Here is a 23,103-nt window from a genome sequence, read left to right as displayed (position 1 = left end):
GTCATATGATCAGTTGCACCGAAATCAATTATCCAGCTCGTAGAATCACTCTTATTCGAAGTATGGAATCAATAACTAGTGCCATTATTAGTTGTATCGCGTTGTGTTCTATATTTAAGAGTAGCCCACCATTCAGGGTAGTCATGCAATTTAAAACAAGTCTCACAAGTGTGTCACGGATCACCACAATATGCGCAATCTGGTCAATGTGTCGGGGTCGTTAGTCGGGAAATCATAATCTGTGCAGTGGAAGATACATAGGATATAAGTTTAGTAGGAATCCGGATCGGGATTTGAACCTGAGTCGAGGTTGAAGTCGGAGTTAAAGTTGGGATTTGGGTTTGAATCAGAGACAGATTCAGGGTTGGGGTTGGGGTTGGGATTGTCAAAATAGGATTCTGATTCGAGATCGGGTTCAGGGTCATCAAAATAGGATCCTAATTTAGGATCAAGTTCGGGATCGAAATTTGGCTAGGTCACCTGGGCACTCAATTCGGCTATGATTGGTTGAGAATAAGAGAAGGAGTCGGTGGTGCTACCTTCATGAGGGTTGAAAAAATCATCAGCCCCTATAGCGGCGGCGGGGGTTTGAAACTAGAGTCAGCAATTCCTAAACCCTCTCATACCATGCTAAAATATGAAATCTAATATAAGAATATTTGTTTGTGAGAATTTTCTATATATTCCTCTTCTTGTAAGAGGTCATATTTATAATACAACAGAACCGGTCTGCGGATGCCGTTGCCTCGCTTGCCAGGAAAGGGATGTGCTTGGAGTCGTGGCTTGAGCGACCTCCATCCTCTCTAGTTCATATTTTATCTCGGGATGGTCTTCCTTGCCCTCCGTTTGGTGCTTAATCTTCTGTTGTGTGTTTCTTTTTGTTTGTTTTGTTCTTTTGGTGGTTTGGTTTCCTGTTCTTTTTTTGTTCTTTGGTTTGTTTTTGTCTCTCCTGTTTGTGTGGTTGGGTTTGGCTCCCCTTTGGGCCTTTGCCGGTTGGCTTTTATGTTATCTTTGTTGAACAAAAAAAAAAAAAAAGAGGAAAGAAATTCAATGTTACATGAGTAAGCCAACATTCTAAACCCCTAAAACCCCAAGTGCCCACCCGGACATCTCTCTCTCTCTCTCTCTCTCTCTCCATGCTTCGTATCTAGCAGCCGAGAATGAAAGCTTTAAGAGCTCTGAGAACTCTCTCTTCGAAACCCAGAAAAACCCCATTAAACCCAACCTTCTTTCACAGGTTCTACGCAGCTCAACCTCAAGAAGACGATTCCAGTCACACCCCATCCCTCTCAGACTCTGAAAATGGTTCAGACTCAGTCTTTGACAGTACCCATTACGACATACCAACCATTAGTTCAGATTCTAAGCCGAAAATCCCTCAGAAGCCCACTTGGAACACTAAATACAGATCAAAAGCTGATGAATTGATTGACCAAAAGAAAAAACCTGATGATTTGATATTTAAGAACAGCTCGCTCGCAAAGAAGCTTCTTGAGGCGGCGGTATGTTTGCCATCAGACGATGAGGATGAGGAGGATGAGGAGGAAGTGGTCAAGGAGGAGGACCAGAAGGCGTTGTCGGTTGGGATAATAGGTGCCCCGAATGCCGGAAAGTCTGCATTGACGAATTATATGGTTTGTTCTTTGCCTTTATCGTTTAAAGGTGTTTAATCTAATGGTGTTCTTGATGAATTATTGAATGATTGTATTGAGTGATGAAGGTACTGCGGTTAATTGGCTTTCGTAGTTTTTGTTCTGAAGCTGTTTTTTGGTTTTGGTATTAAGTAGTCTTTAATTTGATTAACAGTTTCTTGATGTTTTGGTTATGGGAATTTCAGTAGGGTATACACAAGTTTTGTAGCCTGAGTATAATGAAGTGTTGGAGACTTTTGGAAATTTTGGCGTTATGCATTATTTCATTTGCCTAATTGGTCATGGTTTATATTTTATGGGCAGATAACATTGGTTCTTCTATGTTGCTCTGTTGCGTTGTGTATATTGCATGGCATTAGATGAACAACACGGGTACCGTATTCTGCCTAATTTTCCCATGATTACTGGACTTTGGTTGTTAAGATATCAAAATAGTTGCTAAGGTTAAAGCATGTTTGAGCTTCTTGACAGAAGGCTTAACATGTCAGTGGCTCTGAACTCATTTCCAGGTAAACAAAGGTGAGTTCTTCTTAGGAGTCTTAACTGAGTGTCAAACACCAGTATTGAGTCTGAACCTGTCCTGTGCATAACATTTCTCTTAAATCCAAAATGTTATATTTCGGAGGGAAACAAAGGAAAAATCTTTTTAGACTCCCATCTGGGATATACATATAAGCTTGGAAGATTATCCTTTGTTCTTAACCTTGATTCTTTGATGTACTCTGTAGGATATAACATGATTTGCGGTACTATCTTGAATAAAGTTTATTAGAACATGGATCTAACATCATTTTATACCTTTACTGGATTTATTGTAACCAGAACCTTTCTGATGACTTCCTCTGCATTTTTTACAGGTTGGGACTAAGGTTGCTGCTGTGTCACGGAAGACGAACACCACTACTCATGAAGTATTAGGAGTGATGACAAAAGGAGACACACAAATTGTATGTATCTTGTTTTTAGTTAATAATTGACCTGCTTCTGTAGGAAAATTTTCTGGTGAATGTTACTTTATGCCCTAATGTGTCATGAAAGTTATTCACCATCATTTGAATTACTCTATGCTATTGATTTCATTATCCCAGTTCAATTATGACATTATTACACAAAAAAGACAACCTGATGAGCTTGTGACACTTATTTCCTTCTTATGATGAGATTTTTTTGATACATTATTCTCGTGGAATAAATAACTTATCTTGCACTTGTTATTCTATTGTTTTTTTTTTCTCTTTTCTAAAGCACATTTCTCTTTTGACTATTTGATTTGTCAAGGTTACTTGTTTTTAAATTTTATGTGTTGATTAAAGTTTTGACAGATACCCCATCTTTTGAGATAAAACCAGTGACGTTATAGTTTTTAGACTGTAAATCATTTAAATATCAGAACATCATATCTATCCCTATCAATGCCCAACTATTTTTCCAGCTTTGTAATGAAGGTACTGTAAATATTTAATCATAAAATCTAGCATGGAAGCATGCAATATAAATTCTTATGCCATGCATCTTGTTTAAATAACCTTTATAGTCTTTTAAAATGCATCGCAGTTTGTCATTTATATTACTAGCGTGATGATCTGAATAGTATCCTCATCAGCAATAACAACCTCTCTTGTAAAAAATACATTCAATTAATTTTCTTCTTAGTGCCTCAAAATGCGTAGACATGCTTTTTCTTTTTCCTCACTGACGGAAGAGCACATAAATTGAAGCTTATGAAATGTCTTATAGTTGTTTTTCCACATTTTGGGCCATTTGATTGACTGCCTTCATCTATTATGTGTATGCAGTGTTTCTTTGATACTCCAGGAATTACATTAAGTAACAGAGGATGCCCTTACAAGGATTTCAAGGTTCGTGTAGAAAGTGCTTGGAGCTCAGTTAATTTATATGATGTGCTCATAGTTATTTTCGACGTCCATAGGCATCTTACAAGGTTTGTGGTCCATTCCATTTGATATTCCGTAAGCTTTATTCTTCATTTTCCTTCAAACAATATTTCCCACCATTTGGCTCCAAAACCTAGCTTAGCAAGCTATTATATGGGCTTGTTTTATAATAGTTCATAAGTGTGATAGCGCTAATGCATGAAATGAACATAAGCATCAGACCTAGATACATATGACAGCCAGGTTCCATTTAGGCAAATTTTCACCCCCCCTCTCTCTCACATAAGCATCAGACCTAGATACACATGGCAGCTGGGCAAATTTTCACCTCTCTCTCTCTCTCTCTCTCTCTCTCACACACACATAAGCATCAGACCTAGAGACATATGGCAGCTGGGCAAATTTTCACCTCTCTCTCTCTCTCTCTTTTCCAATATTATTTGGTCCCTGATCACCTGGTTCTTTTCATTTCCATCTATGTAGACCTGATGCAAGGGTTATAGGATTAATCAAGCGTATGGGAGCAGAAGCACACCCAATACAAAAGAGAGTTTTATGTATGAATAAGATTGATTTAGTTGAGAAGAAGAAAGATTTATTAACGGTTGCCGAGCAATTCAAAGATCTTCCTGGGTATGAAAGGTAAGGTTTCCTTGTAGAAAATGAGAGATGGTGTTTGTTGTTTTCTTGGAACCCATGATTCTTAAGAGTACATCTGACCATCTGTTTATTGCTTTAATCTTATAGGCATTTCATGATTTCGGGTCTAAAGGGATCTGGAGTGAAAGATCTTACTCAATACTTGATGGATCAGGCATGTGTACTTTTTAGTAATGCCTTCATTGCGATAATATCCTATGGAACGTCAAAGGGAATTATATTACAATAGCCTTTTTAAAATGTATTGTTTGCTAAATGTCATATTCTACAATGCTGCTCTTTCTCTCACTTAATATCTGGTCAGAAATTTGAAAGACTATTATTAGTCTGAGTTTTTTTTTCCTTTTTTAAATAGTTTTTAACATATAATTTTATATTTATGAGAGTGAGCCTTGGGTACAAGGATAAAGTTGTTCTTGTTCCATTTAACCCATCCTGGACATCGTAATGATGGTGGCCTCATGCTTTGGGCTCTCTTTTTTTTATAGATTAATTGTTTTTATTAATAAGTTGGTCCTTCTAATCAATGTTAGAAGCAATTATGTCTTTTGGGAACCCAATAAGGTTTGCTTATTGAAATTATAATTGGATTGCTAATCTTTGTGCACCTCCTTCTGTTTTCAAGTTTTGGTTTGAAAAAGTATTTTAAAATTTATCTTGATGGAGTAAAGCACCTAAACTAACTTATTTTCATGAATCTGCTTATCTTTCTAGCTAATGTTATGCTGTGTACTAGATCCCACATCTCAGTTCTTCTGTGGGTTTTTATGTTTAGGCTGTCAAAAGATCTTGGGAGGAAGATCCATTCATCATGACTGAGGAAGTAATGAAGAATATATCATTAGAAGTTGTCCGAGAAAGGTTGTTAGACCATGTCCATCAGGTAGAGATTCAGCGACTTTTTTATGTACTTTGAGGCTATCATTTCTGTGTGCTCAATGATTCTCTCCACGATCTCAAAATAAGCAATTTGAGAATCTTAAATAATGACAATCTCTGCTTATTCTAGGAAATCCCATACGGTATTGAACATCGGTTGATGGACTGGAAGGAGTTGCGAGATGGCTCTCTTCGGATTGAACAGCATCTTATCACTCCCAAATTAAGTCAACGCAAGATTCTTGTAGGAAAGAAGGGCTGTAAAATAGGGTAAATACTGAAGTCCTGGTTTCATCATTTGTTTTGCTCCTGTAACTTTCACATCATTTGACTATTTGTTCAAAATTTTAACAAAAAGAAGACATTTGTTTTAGGTTATTTTTAATGGGAACTTATTGATGTACTTCACCCTTTGCTTAAGAGTTGTATCCTAGCTACTTGGGCACTTTAAGTAATTAGAACATATTGGAATCATTATTTTACTTCTTACACAAATTGGTCTGAAATACATTCTTTTGAAACAGGAGAATTGGCATGGAAGCTAATGAGGAGCTAAGGTCCATCTTCAAGAGGGATGTCCACCTCATTCTCCAGGTTAGACTTAAATGACGCATTAGCAAGTTGAGTTGAAAGCCAAGAAGGGCACCTTTTCAGGCCATACTGTCTTGAAAACGAAGGTGGTGACGAGCTATGATCCATCACGAGATGGAAGTGCACCTTATTTGTTAGGTTGGACTTGCAACATGTTTAGTGAATAGAGAGATGAATGTCAAAAATTGCAACATTTCATCCACACTATTTTGAAATGTACATAAGGAAGCTTATCAGGCCTATCTGTGCTCTATTCTCCTCGACTCATCAAATTTATGAAGGCCATCCATCTAGTGCTGAGCTTTCAATGGCCGAAATTTATCAGCTTTAGTTTGGGGATTGAAGCAGGTGACAAATAATTCGAAGACCCCAACTTGGCAGGCAAACACTAATGTCCGGAAATCTCTGAGAATATGCACTGTCTTGATATGGAATTCTTTTCTCTTTATACTAATCTTTTGTTTTCCCCCTAAAGATGTGCTTGTGTAGCAACATATGAACGCTTAAGCAAGGTTGTTTCATTTGATTTTTATTTGAATCTATACGTCCTTTAGTAGACTGTTAAAAGAACCCATATCTCTTGTTGTTCAGAAGTCATTTATGAATGTGACTTTGCTTGTGTCACTGTAAATTCCACCTGTGTAAATATGCGAATTGATTCAAATGTTTTACGCCCCTGCTAAGTATCGAAATGGATTCTCTGTCTTGGCATTGCTGCACTTTTTAATTTGAGCCGTGTAATACAAATTCAAGGTTTCTCTATTGTATGATTTGGGGTCTAAACTCAGAGATTTAAGATAACCATTAGAATTTGTACTAAAGGCTCGGATTAAAAGTCTAGCAAGGCAAATACAATGGGGAAAGGAAAATTTAAACTTAGAACCTCTTCCAAAACTTGGCAGGCAAACGCTATACTAACAAATGTTTTTTAACTGCAACATTAAGATGTGTAGTAGGGCTGACTGGCAGTTTTGTTATCAACAAATCGTGCGATTTATCCTTAGAAAACTTATTGGGGTGAGCTTACTGTCCTAGCCAACTGATTTAACCTATATTTCCTTCAGTATTGTAGTTTATTCCAGGGAATATTATTATATTAGTCATGCATGCGAACTATCTCCTCATGTGACACACCAGAGAGAATAGATTGACAAAAGACATCACATATCACTTAAAAGTTCTGACAAGTAGCTCCTGACTAAACTGGACTAAACAACTATTCCCCTATGATCACAACCACTGCTTCTACTGCTAAACACCAACATCACATGCCAAATCGAACTCTCCTAACCAGTGAAAGGCTGAAATGGAATTGTAGTCAACTGATCAAGAAGCCCTGTGACTGGTGTGGCAAGTTGGGGCTCATAAGCAAAACCATGCAAATCACCATCTATCCCAGCATGAACATAAGGGCATGGAGGGATCCATTGCCACCTTTTCCTGCACATATCAAACAGCAAAGCCTTGTCAGAACCTGGGATCATTATGGTAAGGAACTCTCCATGGCCAACACAATGAAACCCATTTCCATTTTCCAGCTCTGCAAATTGAACATAAAGCTGCTGTGGCATTCTTTCCATCTCAATCCATGTTGTTCCACAAGCCTGCAAGCCCCAAAGCCTCAGGCTGTTTGGCACCTTGAGCGTACTTTTTTCAGCTGCAGCAACCAGCAGCAGCTTACCCCTGCTCTCCATCAAGCTTGGAGACCTTAGATGCCTTTTCATGGGAGCCTTAATCTCCCACCAGTTATTTGCTGCCACATCATAAGTCAACACACTGAAAGGGCTATAGTTCATGCAGTAGAATTTTCCCTGAACATGAACCATTTGACCTGATTCAAAATTGCAGACCTTTGGTAGAGAAGAATTGGTGCCCCATAATGAAAAGAACCCACCTCCATCAATATGAAAGCTCTCTGCAGTCAAGTTTTTCACAGCATATGGAGAAATCAAGTCATCTCCAGCAACAGTGACATCAATGGATGAAGGGCTAACACTTAAGCCTATGGAAGGGAAGAGCCTTGATCTTAGAGTTGGAGGCAATTGATTCAGAGAACCAACAATTGGGTTGCACAGAATTAGAGTCTTCGGACCAGCCTCATCAGAAACCCAACATATTAAACCACCTGACGAAGAAGCAGGGGAGAACCCAGAGGGAAGCAGAGCAAAGGAAAGGCGGTACCATGCAAGTTCATAAGGATCAAAAAGATACCCTTCACAATCTGTCCCAGCCCTGTTGTTGTCACCATGGCTTCCTCCAATATTGTTGTTCCTGTATATGTAGCTGCTGTTGAGGCGTTTGTGCTTGAAGAAGAGGAACCAAGGGCGGCGCGGAGATACTCGGAGGTACAATTCAAGAAAGGTGTTGGAGAACAACAGAGCATACCATCTCTTGCAGACGCATCGAGCTCGAAAAAAGGCCGGTGGTGGAAGAAAGGCGATGACACGGTTCAGCAGCCGGTGTGGGAGCTTACTCCATATCCTACTGTCCATCCATGGACTAGGACTGGATGTGTTGCTATTTTCAGCAATGCCACCATGTCCGCTACTAGTAGTAGTGAAGGTGTAGGAGAAGGGAAAGGTGATAGAAGGATGAAAAGCTTCCATCTTTTTGTGTATGATGACAAGGGCTTGCAAATAAATTTGGCCTAGATTGTAGTACTTATTCAGTGGAGTTGAAACAAAGAAATGGAGGGAGTTGAAGCGTGAGCTAATTGTGGAAATAAAGGCTTACATGCATGCTTGCTTTTTTCAAATGTAGAAAAGTGGAAATTCGTTTTGGTTCACCAAGAGAGGAAGGTTGGTATGGTTATGTTTGGAGAAAGTTTAGGATGATGTGAACATGAAGATGGAAAATCTCAAGTGGGTTTTTATTTTAAGAAGGGATAGATTTCTATTGGGAGAACAAGAAAGGTTTGGGCTGATAAAAGTCACCTGATGAATTGGATGGTTTGTTGTTAACTTTCATGGGATTGGAGAGAAGGGGTTGAAGGATAGGAGAAAGTGCTAAAAGGTCACTACATATATAGAAGAAAAAGAGATATCACTGTTGCAAAAGTAAAGAGGAAATCTATTACACTCAAAATATCTAATGGGGCTTTGGTTTGTTTTGGTTGGGGTGGACAAGTTTATTATGTGTATATATACGAAAGATGACTTGGTCTCTCTTCTCTTGTTCTGATATTTCTCTTTCTCTTTGTTGCATTTTGGTTTCTTTTGTATTTCTTTCCCTATGAGAGAAATGAGGGCAGTGATTCTGATGGATGCATCAGTCAATTTGGTGTTGTTCTGTCAAGGCCGAGGTTGCTAAGATATGTGCAACTTTAAGATGAGAGAGAGAGAGGGGTCTTTGCATTAATATCGATCATTGTTCACACTGTACACGTACGAACTCCTCAACGTGAATGCACCAATTCAACTTTCCACGAGTTGAAGCCTCATGAAGGGATCGGACAAGCATGCACCATGAATGATTTATATTCTATTTGGTGTTTGTTTCCTGGCAGTCAAGTGTCATTGAAGGGAAAGGAGTATAGAGCCTTTGGACTTTGGATTAGGGAAGACTAAGAGATGATATTTAAGATCACTAAAAGTATTTTATTAGGTAACTTAATAAGATGAGACTAATGAATTTTGGATCTTAGAGTCCAACATCTCATCTTATAGTTTTCGAGGCATAGACCTCGGAACTAACACCGTGAACTACAATCCCATCTAAATCTTGCCATGTTTAATAACCCAACAAGGTAAGACCATCTAACTCTTAATCTAATTTACTTTCTTCTCAACGTTATAAGGGATCTCAAGTTCAAATTATCCGGTCTTTGTTTATCAAAACATCCAACGTTAACAGTTATTGAAATATAACCCTAACTTTTAAGGAAACCTAATCGAGTAATTATATTAACACTATTTGAATAAGTTGGTATTATTACTACTGTTTGACTTAGTGCAAGAGGCATCATGCAACCCTAATGCAGGTGGTGTATGACACAAAGACTTTGTCAGATCATATGTCCAATCCAATCTCATTGATTGGTTTTTGCAAGTTGTACATGGCGTGAACAACGAAAAACTTTATTTTGAAGACCCCTGAGGCTTGAAGTTTCAGATTTGATGAGATCTTCAAATTATGTTATAATTACAATTATAATAATTAAAATGCACTTTCTGTGTAAAGAAGCTGAGTAATCTGCTCTTTCTGACTACTATCTTTCTCCTTTCTTTGAGTCATAATATTCTCTTTCTGTAAGCCTCTTGGCTTTTGTTTGGTTTTGTTAAGGGAAGCAAATCTAAGTCAGAACAATCACCATGTCTTGTTTCTGTCAATCTTTAAGTATTATCATTTGTCTCAGAGTTCATGCTTCTAAAATGGAAAAAGTAGTGATAATCATATTTGGAAATTTATTTCTTCCCTCAAGAAACTTCTATATTTAGAAAAAGGTGAACTCATATTTGGAAATTGTGTTTTCCCTTCAAGCAACCCAGTAGCTATAGTACCACCTCTCTCTCTCTTTCTCTCTGTGATTTCTTTTTCTTTCTTTTCAATGTTTCTTCCTTTGGCTAGCTAGCTAGTTTGGCCTCAGTTCCTCCTCGAGTTGCTTCAAAGATTTCATTTCTCATTATTTGGTTTTGGCAACTTTGACTTGCCCAAAATTTCATGGAGCTTTCACTGTTACTTTACCCTCTTTAGGGAAGAGACATACAAATATTTACCTTCAAGCAAACAGGTATAGTACTTCAAAAAATATTTCCGTTTAGAGATGTTCTAGATGGAAATCAAAGTGAGAGTAGGTTTCCTTTCGGTATTGAATTATTGACTTCAAACTATTCTTAGAGGAGACACAAAAAACCAGTAAAAAAACAAAACTTTTGTGAATTAAATACGTTTTCTTTGTCTGTAGACTTTCAAAAGTTGATTAATTACTGCGTCAGATTGCTGCACTCATGTCTAATCTTGTTGTGGTGATTGTTCTGTGTGAGAGAGAGAGAGATATGGTTCACATCCATGTTCTGCTGCTTGGGGTTTTCTAGGCTCTTGCATGGCATACTTATTAGTTCGTTAAATCAGTTTTCACTTCGTATGACACAAGTAAAAGTCAATTGAAGAAACAGAAATCTGAAAATCACTTCTTAATTAAGTCAGAAAGAAAAAAGTTCAATAAAGAAATCCAATGTAACATTTGCTTAAAGTTGTTCAGATTTGAAATTATGCTTCATTATTCTTTTTTTTCTTTTTTTTTGGTCAACTATGCTTCATTATTCACTTATTGTGGCTTTTGATGAAAGCTCTCTCTTCATGGTCGGATTTACCATGGTTCAAAAGATGAAGCCCTCTCTCTTCATTTAGCTAGCTCTTCTTCCCTGACAATGGCAGGGCCAGGTGCAACAGTTTACCCTTTAGGCCTTATATGAGAGTCTGGCTGAGTAGCTAACTAGCTCCAAAGAGATAAGATCCACCAACGTCATAAATAAGATATGAAAAGAACCTTCATGCAACGAGAATGTCACTATAACAGTATAATATATGAAAAATATAACATATAATAATACATGACATTTTCCGATATAGATAAATTTCTCTCATATTTCATATTAGAAATTGAATCGAATACAGGTAAACTGAATATGATTTGGCTTGTCTTAGCTAATTGGTAAATGTACTAAAGTTTTCTCAACAGCACCCGTTATTAAAAGCTTGTGGTCCATTCCATTTGATACATATGGCAGCTGGGCAAATTTTCACCTCTCTCTCTCTCTCCCTCCCTCCCTCCCTAACACACCCCCCCACCCCCCCAAATATTATTTGGTCCCTGATCACCTGGTTCTTTTCATTTCCATCTATGTAGACCTGATGCAAGGGTTATAGGATTAATCAAGCGTATGGGAGCATTAGCACACCCAATACAAAAGAGAGTTTTATGTATGAATAAGATTGATTTGGTTGAGAAGAAGAAAGATTTATTAACGGTTGCCGAGCAATTCAAAGATCTTCCTGGGTATGAAAGGTAAGGTTTCCTTGTAGAAAATGAGAGATGGTGTTTGTTGTTTTCTTGGAACCCATGGTTCTTAAGAGTACATCTGACCATCTGTTTATTGCCTTAATCTTGTAAGAATTTCATGATTTCGGGTCTAAAGGGATGTGGAGTGAAAGATCTTACTCAATACTTAATGGATCAGGCATGTGTACTTTTTAGTAATGCCTTCATTGCGATAATTTCCAATGGAACGTCAAAAAGAATTCTATTACAATAGCCTTTTTAAAATGTATTGTTTGCTAAATGTCATATTCTACAATGCTGCTCTTTCTCTCACTTAATATCTGGTCAGAAATTTGAAAGACTATTACAATTTTTAGTTTGAGTTTTTTTTCTTTTTTAAATAGTTTTTAACATATAATTTTATATTTATGGGAGTGAGCTTTGGGTACAAGGATAAGGTTGTTCTTGTTCCATTTAACCCATCCTGGACCCAGTAATGATGGTTGGGCTCTCTTTTATTGTAGATTAATTGTTTTTACTAATAAGTTGGTCTTCTAATCAATGTAAGAAGCAATTATGTCTTTTGGGAACCCAATAAGGTTTGCTTATTGAAATTATAATTGGATTGCTAATCTTTGTGCACCTCCTTCTGTTTTCAAGTTTTGGTTTGAAAAAGTATTTTAAAATTTATCTTGATGGAGTAAAGCACCTAAACTAACTTATTTTCACGAATCTGCTTATCTTTCTAGCTAATGTTATGCTGTGTACTAGATCCCACATCTCAGTTCTTCTGTGGGTTTTTATGTTTAGGCGGTCAAAAGATCTTGGGAGGAAGATCCATTCATCATGACTGAGGAAGTAATGAAGAATATATCATTAGAAGTTGTCCGAGAAAGGTTGTTAGACCATGTCCATCAGGTAGAGATTCAGCGACTTTTTTATGTACTTTGAGGCTATCATTTCTGTGTGCTCAATGATTCTCTCCACGGTCTCAAAATAAGCAATTTGAGAATCCTAAATAATGACAATCTCTGCTTATTCTAGGAAATCCCATACGGTATTGAACATCGGTTGATGGACTGGAAGGAGTTGCGAGATGGCTCTCTTCGGATTGAACAGCATCTTATCACACCCAAATTAAGTCAACGCAAGATTCTTGTAGGAAAGAAGGGCTGTAAAATAGGGTAAATACTGAAGTCCTGGTTCCAGCATTTGTTTTGCTCTTCTGTAACTTTCACATCATTTGACTATTTGTTCAAAATTTTAACAAAAAGAAGACATTTGTTGTAGGTTTTTTTTACTGGGAACTTATTGATGTACTTCACCCTTTTCTTAAGAGTTGTATCCTAGCTACTTGGGCGCTTTAAGTAATTATAACATATTGGAATCTTTATTTTTTTGGTTTCCCAGGATATCCCCGCGCGACTGCGGAGACTAAATCCCTTGAGGTACGTGCTAAAATATGAATATTGGGTTTGAATATGTTAGGTTCTTCTTTTTTATTCTTCTCCATAAGGAGGTATATATAAGAGTTTACATGAGTGCTTTACAAGAAATTAGATATTGAAAAGGATTAGGAAAGTATCTCCTAATTATACAATGATTTGACAACTATATAAAATAGGAAAGTAAATCCATTAATTAACCAAGGAAATAAATCTATAAAATAGGAAAGTAAATCCCTTAATTAATCAAGGAAATAAATCTCCTTGATTAATTAGGAGACTCACTTCAACACTCCTCCTCAAGTTAGTGCATATACGTCAAATGCCCAACTTGGTAAGTGAGTCATGAAATTCGTAGCACCCAAGTCGATAATCCACGCGAATTTTTGAGAGGACATATGAAAAGTAGAACATCAGGATTGACCGCATGCTTTTGTGAGTCTTAAGATTCGATCAACTGCATTCCTATGAGACACATTGTGCCCATGTGCCATTCTTCTGGATAGCTCGCATTTCTTCATTCATGTCTTCTTCCCATTTTTGGTCTTCTAGTGCTTCAGTTACACTGTTGGGAACAGGTATGTCGGCTAACTGCTTCACAAAGTGTACCCGTGACTCTGATAATCTGTTGAGGGATACATAATTGTTGATGTGATATTTCCCCTTTGCATTAAGATCTGCTTCGTAGTGAACTGGAGGTTTACCACGATTCTTCCTTTTTTTGGAATCTGATGTGCAGGCTCTGTGCCTTTTGAATGACGTCCTCAGCAGGTGATTGGTGTGGTACTGGAGCTGAAGTGGACAAAATCTCATAAGACGGTTCAATTTCCTCCTCCTGATTTTGACAGCATGGAGAAAATTGATCGTTTTCCTCTGGTGACCGGTCGCAGGATTTTGGGGACCGGTCGGTTTGAAACAGCTTCTCTGACTACCAGTCGCTTTCCACTGGCGACTGGAAGTTTTGAAGCAGATTCTCCGTGTTCGAAGAACTAAGGGGGGGCCGGTCGCTTTCCACTGGCGACCGACCATTTGATTTGATTTGATTTGATTTGATTTTTTTTATTTTTTTTATTTTTTATTTTAATATGAGAAAGTGGATTCGGTGGTTTTGGAAACGATATCCATGGCAGCGGAAGGATTTAAGAATAAGATAAAAAAAAGATGTGTTTTAGGGTTTCGGGATTCAGGATTCAGGATTCAGGATTCAGGGATTCAGGATTCAGGATTCAGAGTTTCAGGATTCAGGGTTTCGGGTTTCAGGATTCAGGATTCAGGATTCAGGGATTCAGGATTCAGGGATTCAGGATACAAGGAAACGGGTTCGTGTTTCAAGGAATTCGATATGAGGGATTCGGGTTTAGATCTGAATCTGAAACAAGGAATTTGATTTAGGATACGAGGATACGATACGAGGATATAGAGAACACAGAAACCCTGTGAACACGGCTAAATGACATAGAAACCCTGTGAATACGGCTAAGGACATAGAAACTTCTCTTCAATTCTCTTCTCCCCCTGAAGAGAAGGGTATGTCGGAGTAAAGAAAGAGGCAAAATCTCCATGATAAAGAGAAACAGATCCGTTTTCACTCCCCCTCCCCCCCTTGAAGAGGAGGGGAGGAGAATTTTTGATATGAGAATTTAGAGACAACCGAGGATCGATTGCTCTGATACCATGCTAAAATATGAATATTGGGTTTGAATATGTTAGGTTCTTCTTTTTTATTCTTCTCCATAAGGAGGTATATATAAGAGTTTACATGAGTGCTTTACAAGGAATTAGATATAGAAAAGGATTAGGAAAGTATCTCCTAATTATACAATGATTTGACAACTATATAAAATAGGAAAGTAAATCCCTTAATTAACCAAGGAAATAAATCTATAAAATAGGAAAGTAAATCCCTTAATTAATCAAGGAAATAAATCTCCTTGATTAATTAGGAGACTCACTTCAACAATACGGTCAGGCGCAAAGCGGGGATCTCTCCCAACAGAGTCTGCTCTATTCGCAAGTGCCTGGGATCGAACCCAGAACCTCTTGTTTAAAGGATCCAAGCCCCTTCCACTTGGACCAACTCATGTTGGTATTGGAATCTTTATTTTACTTCTTACACAAATTGGTCTGAAATACATTCTTTCGAAACAGGAGAATTGGCATGGAAGCTAATGAGGAGCTAAGGTCCATCTTCAAGAGGGATGTCCACCTCATTCTCCAGGTTAGACTTAAATGACGCATTAGCAAGTTGAGTTGAATGCCAAGAAGGGCACCTTTTCACGCCATACTGTCTTGAAAACGAAGGTAGGTTGAGCTATGATCCATCACAAGATGGAAGTGCACCTTATTGTAAGGTTGGACTTGCGACATGTTTAGTGAATAGAGAGATGAATGCCAAAAATTGCAACATTTCATCCACACTATTTTGAAATGTACATAAAGAAGCTTCTCAGGCCTATCTTTACTCTATTCTCCTTGACTCATCAAATTTATGAAGGCCATCCATCTAGTGCTGAGCTTTCAAGACAGTATGGCGGGCAAACACTAATGTCCGGAAATCTTTGAGAATGTACACTGTCTTGATATGGAATTCTTTTCTCTTTATACTAACCTTTTGTTTTCCCCCCTAAAGATGTGTTTATGTGTAGCAACATATGAACGCTTAAGCAGGGTTGTTTCATTTGATTTTTATTTGAATCTATACGTCCTTTAGTAGACTGTTAAAAGGTCCCATATCTCTGATTGTTCAGAAGTCATTTATGAATGTGACTTTGCTTGTGTCACTGTAAATTCCACCTGTGTAAATATGCGAATTGATTCAAATGTTTACGCCCTTGGTAAGTATCGAAATGGATTCTGTCTTGGCATTGCTTCACTTCTTAATTTGAGCCGTGTAATATGTGGGAACTGAATTAAATCAAAACCCTAGGTAAAATAATTCCTTCCATTTGGGAATTATTTGACCTAATTGGGAGTTGCCCAATTAAATTGGGAGTTACCTAATTACATTGGGATTGATTTGATTCCTACCACAATGATTTAAATCAAATCCCTAATTAATCAAATCTCGCCAAATTGGGGAGGAATAATTCATTTCCATCTACGGAATTATTCCTCTGAAACCCTAGCCTCCGAGACCCCTATAAATAGATGGCTACACACAAGGGTTGATATACGTCTAAATTCCTACTGAAACTCTGCAGAGATTATCCCTCACAAACCCTAGCCACCATACTTTCTCTCCCTTTTACACAAGGCTTCGGTCACCACTCACTATTCCGGTCACCCAGTTTACACCTGACATATATATCTCCGTACCCTATTTAGCTATTGGTTTTATCTAGAATCAATTGAACTAACTTAGGCATCGAAGGGCCTTTGGCCAACACCCCTCGGGTGTGGTCCTCTCATTCAATCTATTTTGCAGGGAGAAAGAGGCGGCGAAGAAGAAAGGAGAATCTTTCAATCGAATATTCTTATGGCAAGAAATTGCTCCCACAAATTGGTGCTTTCATTGAGAGCGCGAAATAATACTCAAAGCGTGCTCCAAATCCATTTTCCCATCCACCAAAGCCTTCCGAACAACCATGGTTGGAAGCAAACGCCTTAGGAGCAAAACCACCGCGACGGCACACCCTGGAAAGGCCGAAACCTCACTGCCACTGTGAGGTACAGCTGCTGCCAGCTTTTTGCAGCAGCCTCCCATGGCTGCCAACGCTTCCTAGCAGCTCCCTAGCGAGTTCCAGCAGCCCCCAGTGGCTGCCCATGTCATCCAACCACCATCGGAGGTCCAAACAACTGCTATAGCAATCGGACAGCCACTAAACCATGGGGACAGCTCCTTGCAGCTGCAAATCACCCCCGTGAACCACCAAATAGCGGCTGAAATTGCCTCACCACTCGCGGCCGCACCAAGCCATGGCCCCGTGGCCTTCTCCACCTTGCCACCACAAGGACTAAGCACGCCATCTTGGAGCAAATGCACTCGCTCCCTCCTCTGTCACCACACTTGACGTATGCACCTGTGTACGCGTCTAATGGAGCCCTAGCCTATATGTCATTGGGCCCGATCCACGCCTCTCTCCCTGACCAATGCAGTAAAGCGGGCCTCAACTCACGGGTTGATCAACTCACGCAGAGGGTCGAAGACTAAAACAATCTAATTGGCCAACTACTCAGGCAGATCAACTTGAATCAAGGCCTTGACCTTGGAGCCCGTGGATAAGAGAAAGGGATCCGCGAGCATCTTGAGAGATCCCAGGCTAGTCGAATAGGGGCGAACAGGCAGGGGAGAGAATGAGGTCGTGCAAAAGAGACATAGACATTTCCAGGCCGTACTCTGAGCCAGTCGACAATTCGTTCAAGGTGAGGTCCAAGGACCAATGTGCATGAGAGGTTGGGCCCATGGTCCAATATCCACGATCACTTGGGCCCGCAAGGAAGTATCCATTCAAGACTGGGCTCACAGGGGGGGCGAGTCCATGAACGATTGCGCGACAAACGCAACGACCGATGCTCACCAACCCGCTTGAGAACTAACTCATGACGACAACTCGTGGAGGAGTCTTCGCAAGCTCAATCCACCAATTTGCCTCACAGGGAGGGCAACCAAAGAGGTAGACGTCTGCAAGTCGACGAGGAAATCAACCATCCTCGCCTGAATCACGAAGGTCGCCGACGTGATCGGCAAGCCATGCTAGCGGAAAACGACGAGAAGCTCGTGAACGACCAACTTCAAAACTTGAAGGTTGGCGGAAGTTTGGAAGATGCTTTGCGCAGGGAGGTGGACCAAGCAAATTCTACGCCTTTCACTACCGAAATCGAGCAGGTATCTCCTCCGAAGCGATTCTCAACGCCTTCGTTCGTGCATTTCAAAGGGGATTCCGATCCCGAGAGCCATCTAAAGCACTTCAAAAGTATCATGATCCCCTACAAGGCCAACGACGCGCTGATGTGCAAGGTGTTTGCAATGGACCTTGCGAGGAGCAGCCCAAGACTGGTTCCACACCCTACCATCTGGGTCGATCAGCAGCTTCAAGGAACTAGCTTACATATTCACCAAAGAATACACTTCTTACCGGACAATCAAGAAGAACCCTGACCACCTGTACAACCTGCGCAAGAAGTCCAATGAATCTCTTCGAGACTACATCAAGAGATTCAAAGTAGAAAAGGCCAACATTGTAGGATGTGACGATCGAATCGCGTCCTCTACTTTCAAGAAAGATCTTCCAGCTGAACACAACTTGTACCTCGAGCTAACTATCACTCCCAGCTAGACTCTGGCAGTGGTCTTCGTGACCGTGGAACGCTACGTGCTCTGGGATGATGATTGAATCACTACGAAGAACTCCACCGAGCAGGAAGATCAGCCTACTAAGCGGGCAGGCCAAGGAAGCGAAAGGCTTAGCAGCAGGGACAAAGACAAACGCACGTCGCGCCCACAAGGAGACGCTACGACAAAGGAGAACTACACCAAGTTCTCCATCCCTATACATCAAATCTTAGCCCAAGTAAAGGACAAACCTTGGGTACGAAAACCATCACCCTTGAAAGGAGATCCTGACAAGAGGGATGCCATAAAATATTGTGCCTTCCATGCAACGCACGGGCACAATATGAATAATTGCTTTGCTTGGAAAGTGCACCTCGAAGAACTCGTGAGAAAAGGTCACTGCACGGAATTCATCCAGAAGCAGGCCATCCAACAAATTGAGGACCGCGATACTGCTAAGAAGCCACCTCAAAAGGTCATAAGGATTAACACAATCCTAGCCGACTCCGAGGAATCAGGGCTGAATAGCAAAGAAAAGAAGAGGAAGATCAAACAGGCCACTGTGATCTCAGGTCTTCACTAGTCTCCCACTGGCAGAAGACGATCTCGTGATCGGCTTCCAAAAGAAAGATTTAATCGGCCTTGATCTATCACACAACGACGCCCTTGTCATCAGCATTCAAATCGCTCAGGCCATGGTCGATCGAATCCATGCAGACGAGGGCAGTGTAGCCAATATCCTACAATTGGCAGTCATCCAGCAGATGGGCTTAAAGAAAAAGATCAATAAATCAACTAGGTCACTAACCGACTTCAATGGCGCAACAATGGTTGCTGTGGGCACGATAGATCTCGACATCTACTCCCCACCTGTAATCAGCTCGCAAATATTCATGCTCATTGATGAAGTCTCGCCTTACAATGGCATTCTGGGCAGACCATGGATCGGCAAGATCAACGCCATCACCTCCACCACACATCAGAAAATCCACTACCCTATCCCTAGGGGCGGTGTTGGTTAGATCAACAGCGATCAAGCAATGACGAGGAAATGCTCAGCTCAAGGGCTGAAGTAAAGCAAACAAACACAGTCCCTCCCTGTAAATCAGGCAGATTTGAAGGGAGTATAGCAACCAGAGGAGAAGGAAAATCCCTTTCCTGATGGCCGAGCAGACCAGAAAGTAAAGGGAATAGCCACTCCCTAATCGCAATCAAAGAATCAGGACCAAGTCGAAGGAATCCGTCCGGAGGTTTCTCCTGAAGAAGGATGGAAGCCCGAAGAGGACTTCGAGCTAGTATCCTTTGATCCTAACAAGCCAAAGAGAAAAGCGCGGATTGGCTCGCGCCTAAGCCAGGAGGAAAATGTAGAGCTTATAGCCTTCCTCCATAACAACAAGGACGTATTCGCATAGTCGCCATCCGACATGCCAGGCATCAATCCTCAGATCATCTGTCATCGCCTACACATCAACCTAGCTATCAAGCATGTAGCACAAAAGAGACGCAACTTCGCCCTCGAGCGGGTTGCCATCATTGAAGCCGAGATCGACAAGCTCTTAGCTGCCGGTTTCATTGAGGAAGTCTCCTACGCAGAATGGCTGGCGAACATTGTTCTAATAGCAAAGAAAGATAAAGGCCTGTGGAAAGTGTGCGTCAACTACACTGACCTCAATAAGGCATGCCCTAAAGACAACTTTCCACTGCCGATAACTGATCAGCTCGTCGATTCAACTTCCGACAATCAACTGCTAAGCTTCATGGGCGCCTACTCCGGCTACAATGAAATCATGATGCATGAAGACGACAAGGCAAAGACCTCCTTTATCATTGAAGGAGGTACATATTGCTACAAAGTCATGCCCTTGGGCTGAAGAACGCCGGAGCAACCTACCAAAGGCTAGTAAGCGAAATTTTCAAGGAGCAAATCGGTAAAACTATGGAAGTCTACGTAGATGATATGTTAGTCAAAGCTCCCCAGCGAGCAGACCACATCAAAAACCTTGCCGAGGCATTCAGCCTGCTCAGAAAATACAACATGAAGTTGAACTCAAGCAAATGAACATTTGGAGTCTTTTTCGGCTGATTCCTGGGATACTTAGTCACCCAAAGAGGTATTAAGGCACATCTAAATCAAATCAAGGCTATACTCAACATGAAGTCACCTACCACAACAAAAGAGATATAAAGTCTAACAGGTAGAACAGCAGCTCTCAACCGATTCCTCTCGAGATCTACCGATAAGTGCAGGCCATTCTTTAAAGCCTTGAAGAAAGGACACAAGGACAAGTGGGATGACGAGTGCCAAGTAGCTTTTTAAAACTTGAAAACCTACCTCACTTCACCTCCCATACTATCAAAATCGATACGAGGCGAAGACTTGCACATCTACCTGGCGGTGTCCGACTCATTTATCAGCTTAGCTCTCATCCGAGAAGAGCTAGGGGCACAACATCTGGTATTCTACACTTCAAAAGCTCTCCTCGACGCAAAGAATCGCTATCTGAAAATGGAGAAGCTCATTTTTTTCGCTTGTGGTTTCAGCGAGAAAACTAAGGCCCTACTATCAAGCGCACCGGATAATTGTCATGATAGAATTTCCTTTGAGATCAATCCTCCACAGCCCCAATGCCTCTCAGCGACTTATGAAATGGGCAATCGAACTCAGTCAATACAACCTCCTCTACCGGCCAAAGACTGCTATAAAAGCTCAGGCTTTAGCAGATTTTGTTGTAGAGTTTACTCCGACAATCGAAGAAGAGAAGTTGGTCACGAAAAGCAAGGGAAAAGAAGACGATACCTCCCCCATCGATTCAAACCTACCTAACGACATGTGGCAGTTCCATGTGGACGGAGTGTCAAATCACAAAGGAGCGGGGGGAGGCGTCATCATGATCACCCTAGTCGAAACTTTGTTGGAACAAGCCATCACACTAGGCTTTCCTGCTTCAAACAACGAGGCAGAATATGAGGCATTGCTCGCCGGACTGCACCTAGCAAAAGAACTGTCGATCAAAAGATTGGCCATCTACTCAGACTCCCGGCTGATCACGAATCAAGGCTCAGGCGAGTACATGGCAAAACATCCAAGAATGATCCAGTACCTTGACAAAGTCTAAGGAATTTTGAAAGAATTCCCTACTTTCACCATCCAACAAATCCCACAGGCAAAGAACACTCATGTAGATGCGCTGGTGAGCCTAGGATTAGCGTTGGACACCCAGTTCAGATGCTCCATCTCGGTAGAACACCTTGACTGGCCAACCATCGAAGAAATAGAGTTAATCGACTCAATGCAGATAGATGAAGACCCCAGCTGGCAAGACCCCATCATCGACTACTTGGTGAATGGAAATCTTCCAACGGATAAGTCCGAAGCTAAGAAGGTCCAGCAGAAAGCCGCGAGATACTACATGCAAGGCGACAAGCTCATTCGTAGATCATACTCCGGCCCTCATCTCACCTGCATAAAATACCCTAAAACACTTGAGGTCCTCTGCAAAATTCACGATGGCGAGTGTGGCAATCACTCTGGGGGCAGGTCACTCGCCTAGAAGTCTCTAAATATAGGCTATTTCTGGCCTACCATGCGTTATGACTCCACTAAGTATGTCAACAGATGTGATCACTGCCAACGGTACAAACCGATTTCATGCAATGGGCCATCGACTTAGTGGCCCCCATGCCAACAGCACTAGCCGATGAAGAAATGATGATCGTCGCCACTGATTACTTTACTAAATGGATCGAGGTTGAAGCTCTATTCTCTACTAAAGAAGCCGATGTGGAACGATTCGTCTGGAAAAACATCATCTGTCAATTTGGCTGCTCACAATCACTAGTTACCGACAATGGCTCACAATTCATCGGCAAGCAGATCATCCCATTCTTTTATAAAATAAAATAAAAAAGTTTCCCATAAGCAACATCATTCAAGAGACGCAGGGCGACGACCAGAAGTGTCCTAAAAGAGATGCAGGGTGCGCTAAGAATTTTCTAAGGGAAGTATCCAGGTTCCTATCCGTTTCCTAAGGGGGGCAGGATAGTCAAACAGTTGCTCATAAAAAGCGTCCTAAGGGAGACGCAGGGCAACGACCAGAAGCGTCATTCGGGAGACGCAGCCTGCAAAGCAGCATTCTAAAGGAGTTGCAAGGTGTGCCAGGAATTTCCTAAATGTGGTATCCAGGTTCCTATCCATTTCCTAAGGGGGTAGGATAGTCAAACAGTTGCCCATAAAAAGCGTCCTAAGGGAGATGCAGGGCGACAACCAGAAGCGTCCTTCAGGAGATGCAGCCCGCAAAGCAGCATCTTAAGGGAGCTGCAAGGTGCGCAAAGAATGTCCTAAATGAGGTATCCAGGTTCCTATCCGTTTCCTAAGGAAGGCAGGATAGTCATACAGTTGTCCATAAGCAGCGTCCTAAGGGATACGTAGGGCAACGACCAGAAGCGTCCTTCGGGAGACGCAGCCCACAAAGAAGCGTCCTTAGGGAGATGCAGGGTGCGCCATGAATTTCCTAAGAGAGGTATCCATGTTCCTATCCGTTTCCTAAGGGGGGCAAGATAATCATACAGTTGTCCATAAGCAGCGTCCTAAGGGAGATGCAGGGCAACGACTAGAAGCGTTCTAAGATTTCTCAAGAAAATGCCGAATACACCCGGAGTCCCTCAAGGGGGACCCTGGCTTTTGCCTAAATCGTAAGGGGAAATGTACAGCCAAGACACTAACCAGTTA

General features: G+C 40.9%; 2 protein-coding genes across 2 annotated transcripts; one reads left to right on the top strand and one right to left on the bottom strand.

Annotated features, from left to right (window-relative positions):
• Positions 1-768: 768 nt before the first annotated feature.
• On the top strand, positions 769-6,341 carry LOC110744722 (GTP-binding family protein). Its single transcript, XM_021944709.2, has 8 exons — positions 769-1,634; positions 2,510-2,599; positions 3,449-3,594; positions 4,031-4,189; positions 4,295-4,361; positions 4,983-5,090; positions 5,217-5,356; positions 5,611-6,341. Exons 1-8 carry the CDS (start codon positions 1,161-1,163, stop codon positions 5,693-5,695), a joined length of 1,269 nt encoding a protein of 422 aa, XP_021800401.2. The 5' UTR covers positions 769-1,160; the 3' UTR covers positions 5,696-6,341.
• A 488-nt stretch (positions 6,342-6,829) lies between these two features.
• Positions 6,830-8,800, bottom strand: LOC110744721 (protein UNUSUAL FLORAL ORGANS). Its single transcript, XM_021944708.2, has one exon. It carries the CDS (start codon positions 8,281-8,283, stop codon positions 6,964-6,966), a length of 1,320 nt encoding a protein of 439 aa, XP_021800400.1. The 5' UTR covers positions 8,284-8,800; the 3' UTR covers positions 6,830-6,963.
• Positions 8,801-23,103: the final 14,303 nt, after the last annotated feature.

The sequence above is a fragment of the Prunus avium genome, chromosome 4 (genome assembly GCF_965620075.1).
Source record: "Prunus avium chromosome 4, drPruAviu1.hap1.1, whole genome shotgun sequence".
Classification (NCBI taxonomy): domain Eukaryota; kingdom Viridiplantae; phylum Streptophyta; class Magnoliopsida; order Rosales; family Rosaceae; genus Prunus; species Prunus avium.
The sequence above is the reverse complement of the archived record's forward strand: the minus strand, read 5'-3'. Positions and strand labels throughout refer to the sequence as shown.

What these genes read in the sequence shown, in the direction of transcription:
- LOC110744721 (XM_021944708.2), bottom strand. Translation starts at nt 8,283, where the DNA reads ATGGAAGCTTTTCATCCTTCTATCACCTTTCCCTTCTCCTACACCTTC.
- LOC110744722 (XM_021944709.2), top strand. Translation starts at nt 1,161, where the DNA reads ATGAAAGCTTTAAGAGCTCTGAGAACTCTCTCTTCGAAACCCAGAAAA. An exon ending in CTGCATTGACGAATTATATG is followed by an intron (nt 1,635 to 2,509) that starts GTTTGTTCTTTG and finishes CATTTTTTACAG; the next exon opens with GTTGGGACTAAGGTTGCTGC. An exon ending in GATCTTCCTGGGTATGAAAG is followed by an intron (nt 4,190 to 4,294) that starts GTAAGGTTTCCT and finishes TTAATCTTATAG; the next exon opens with GCATTTCATGATTTCGGGTC.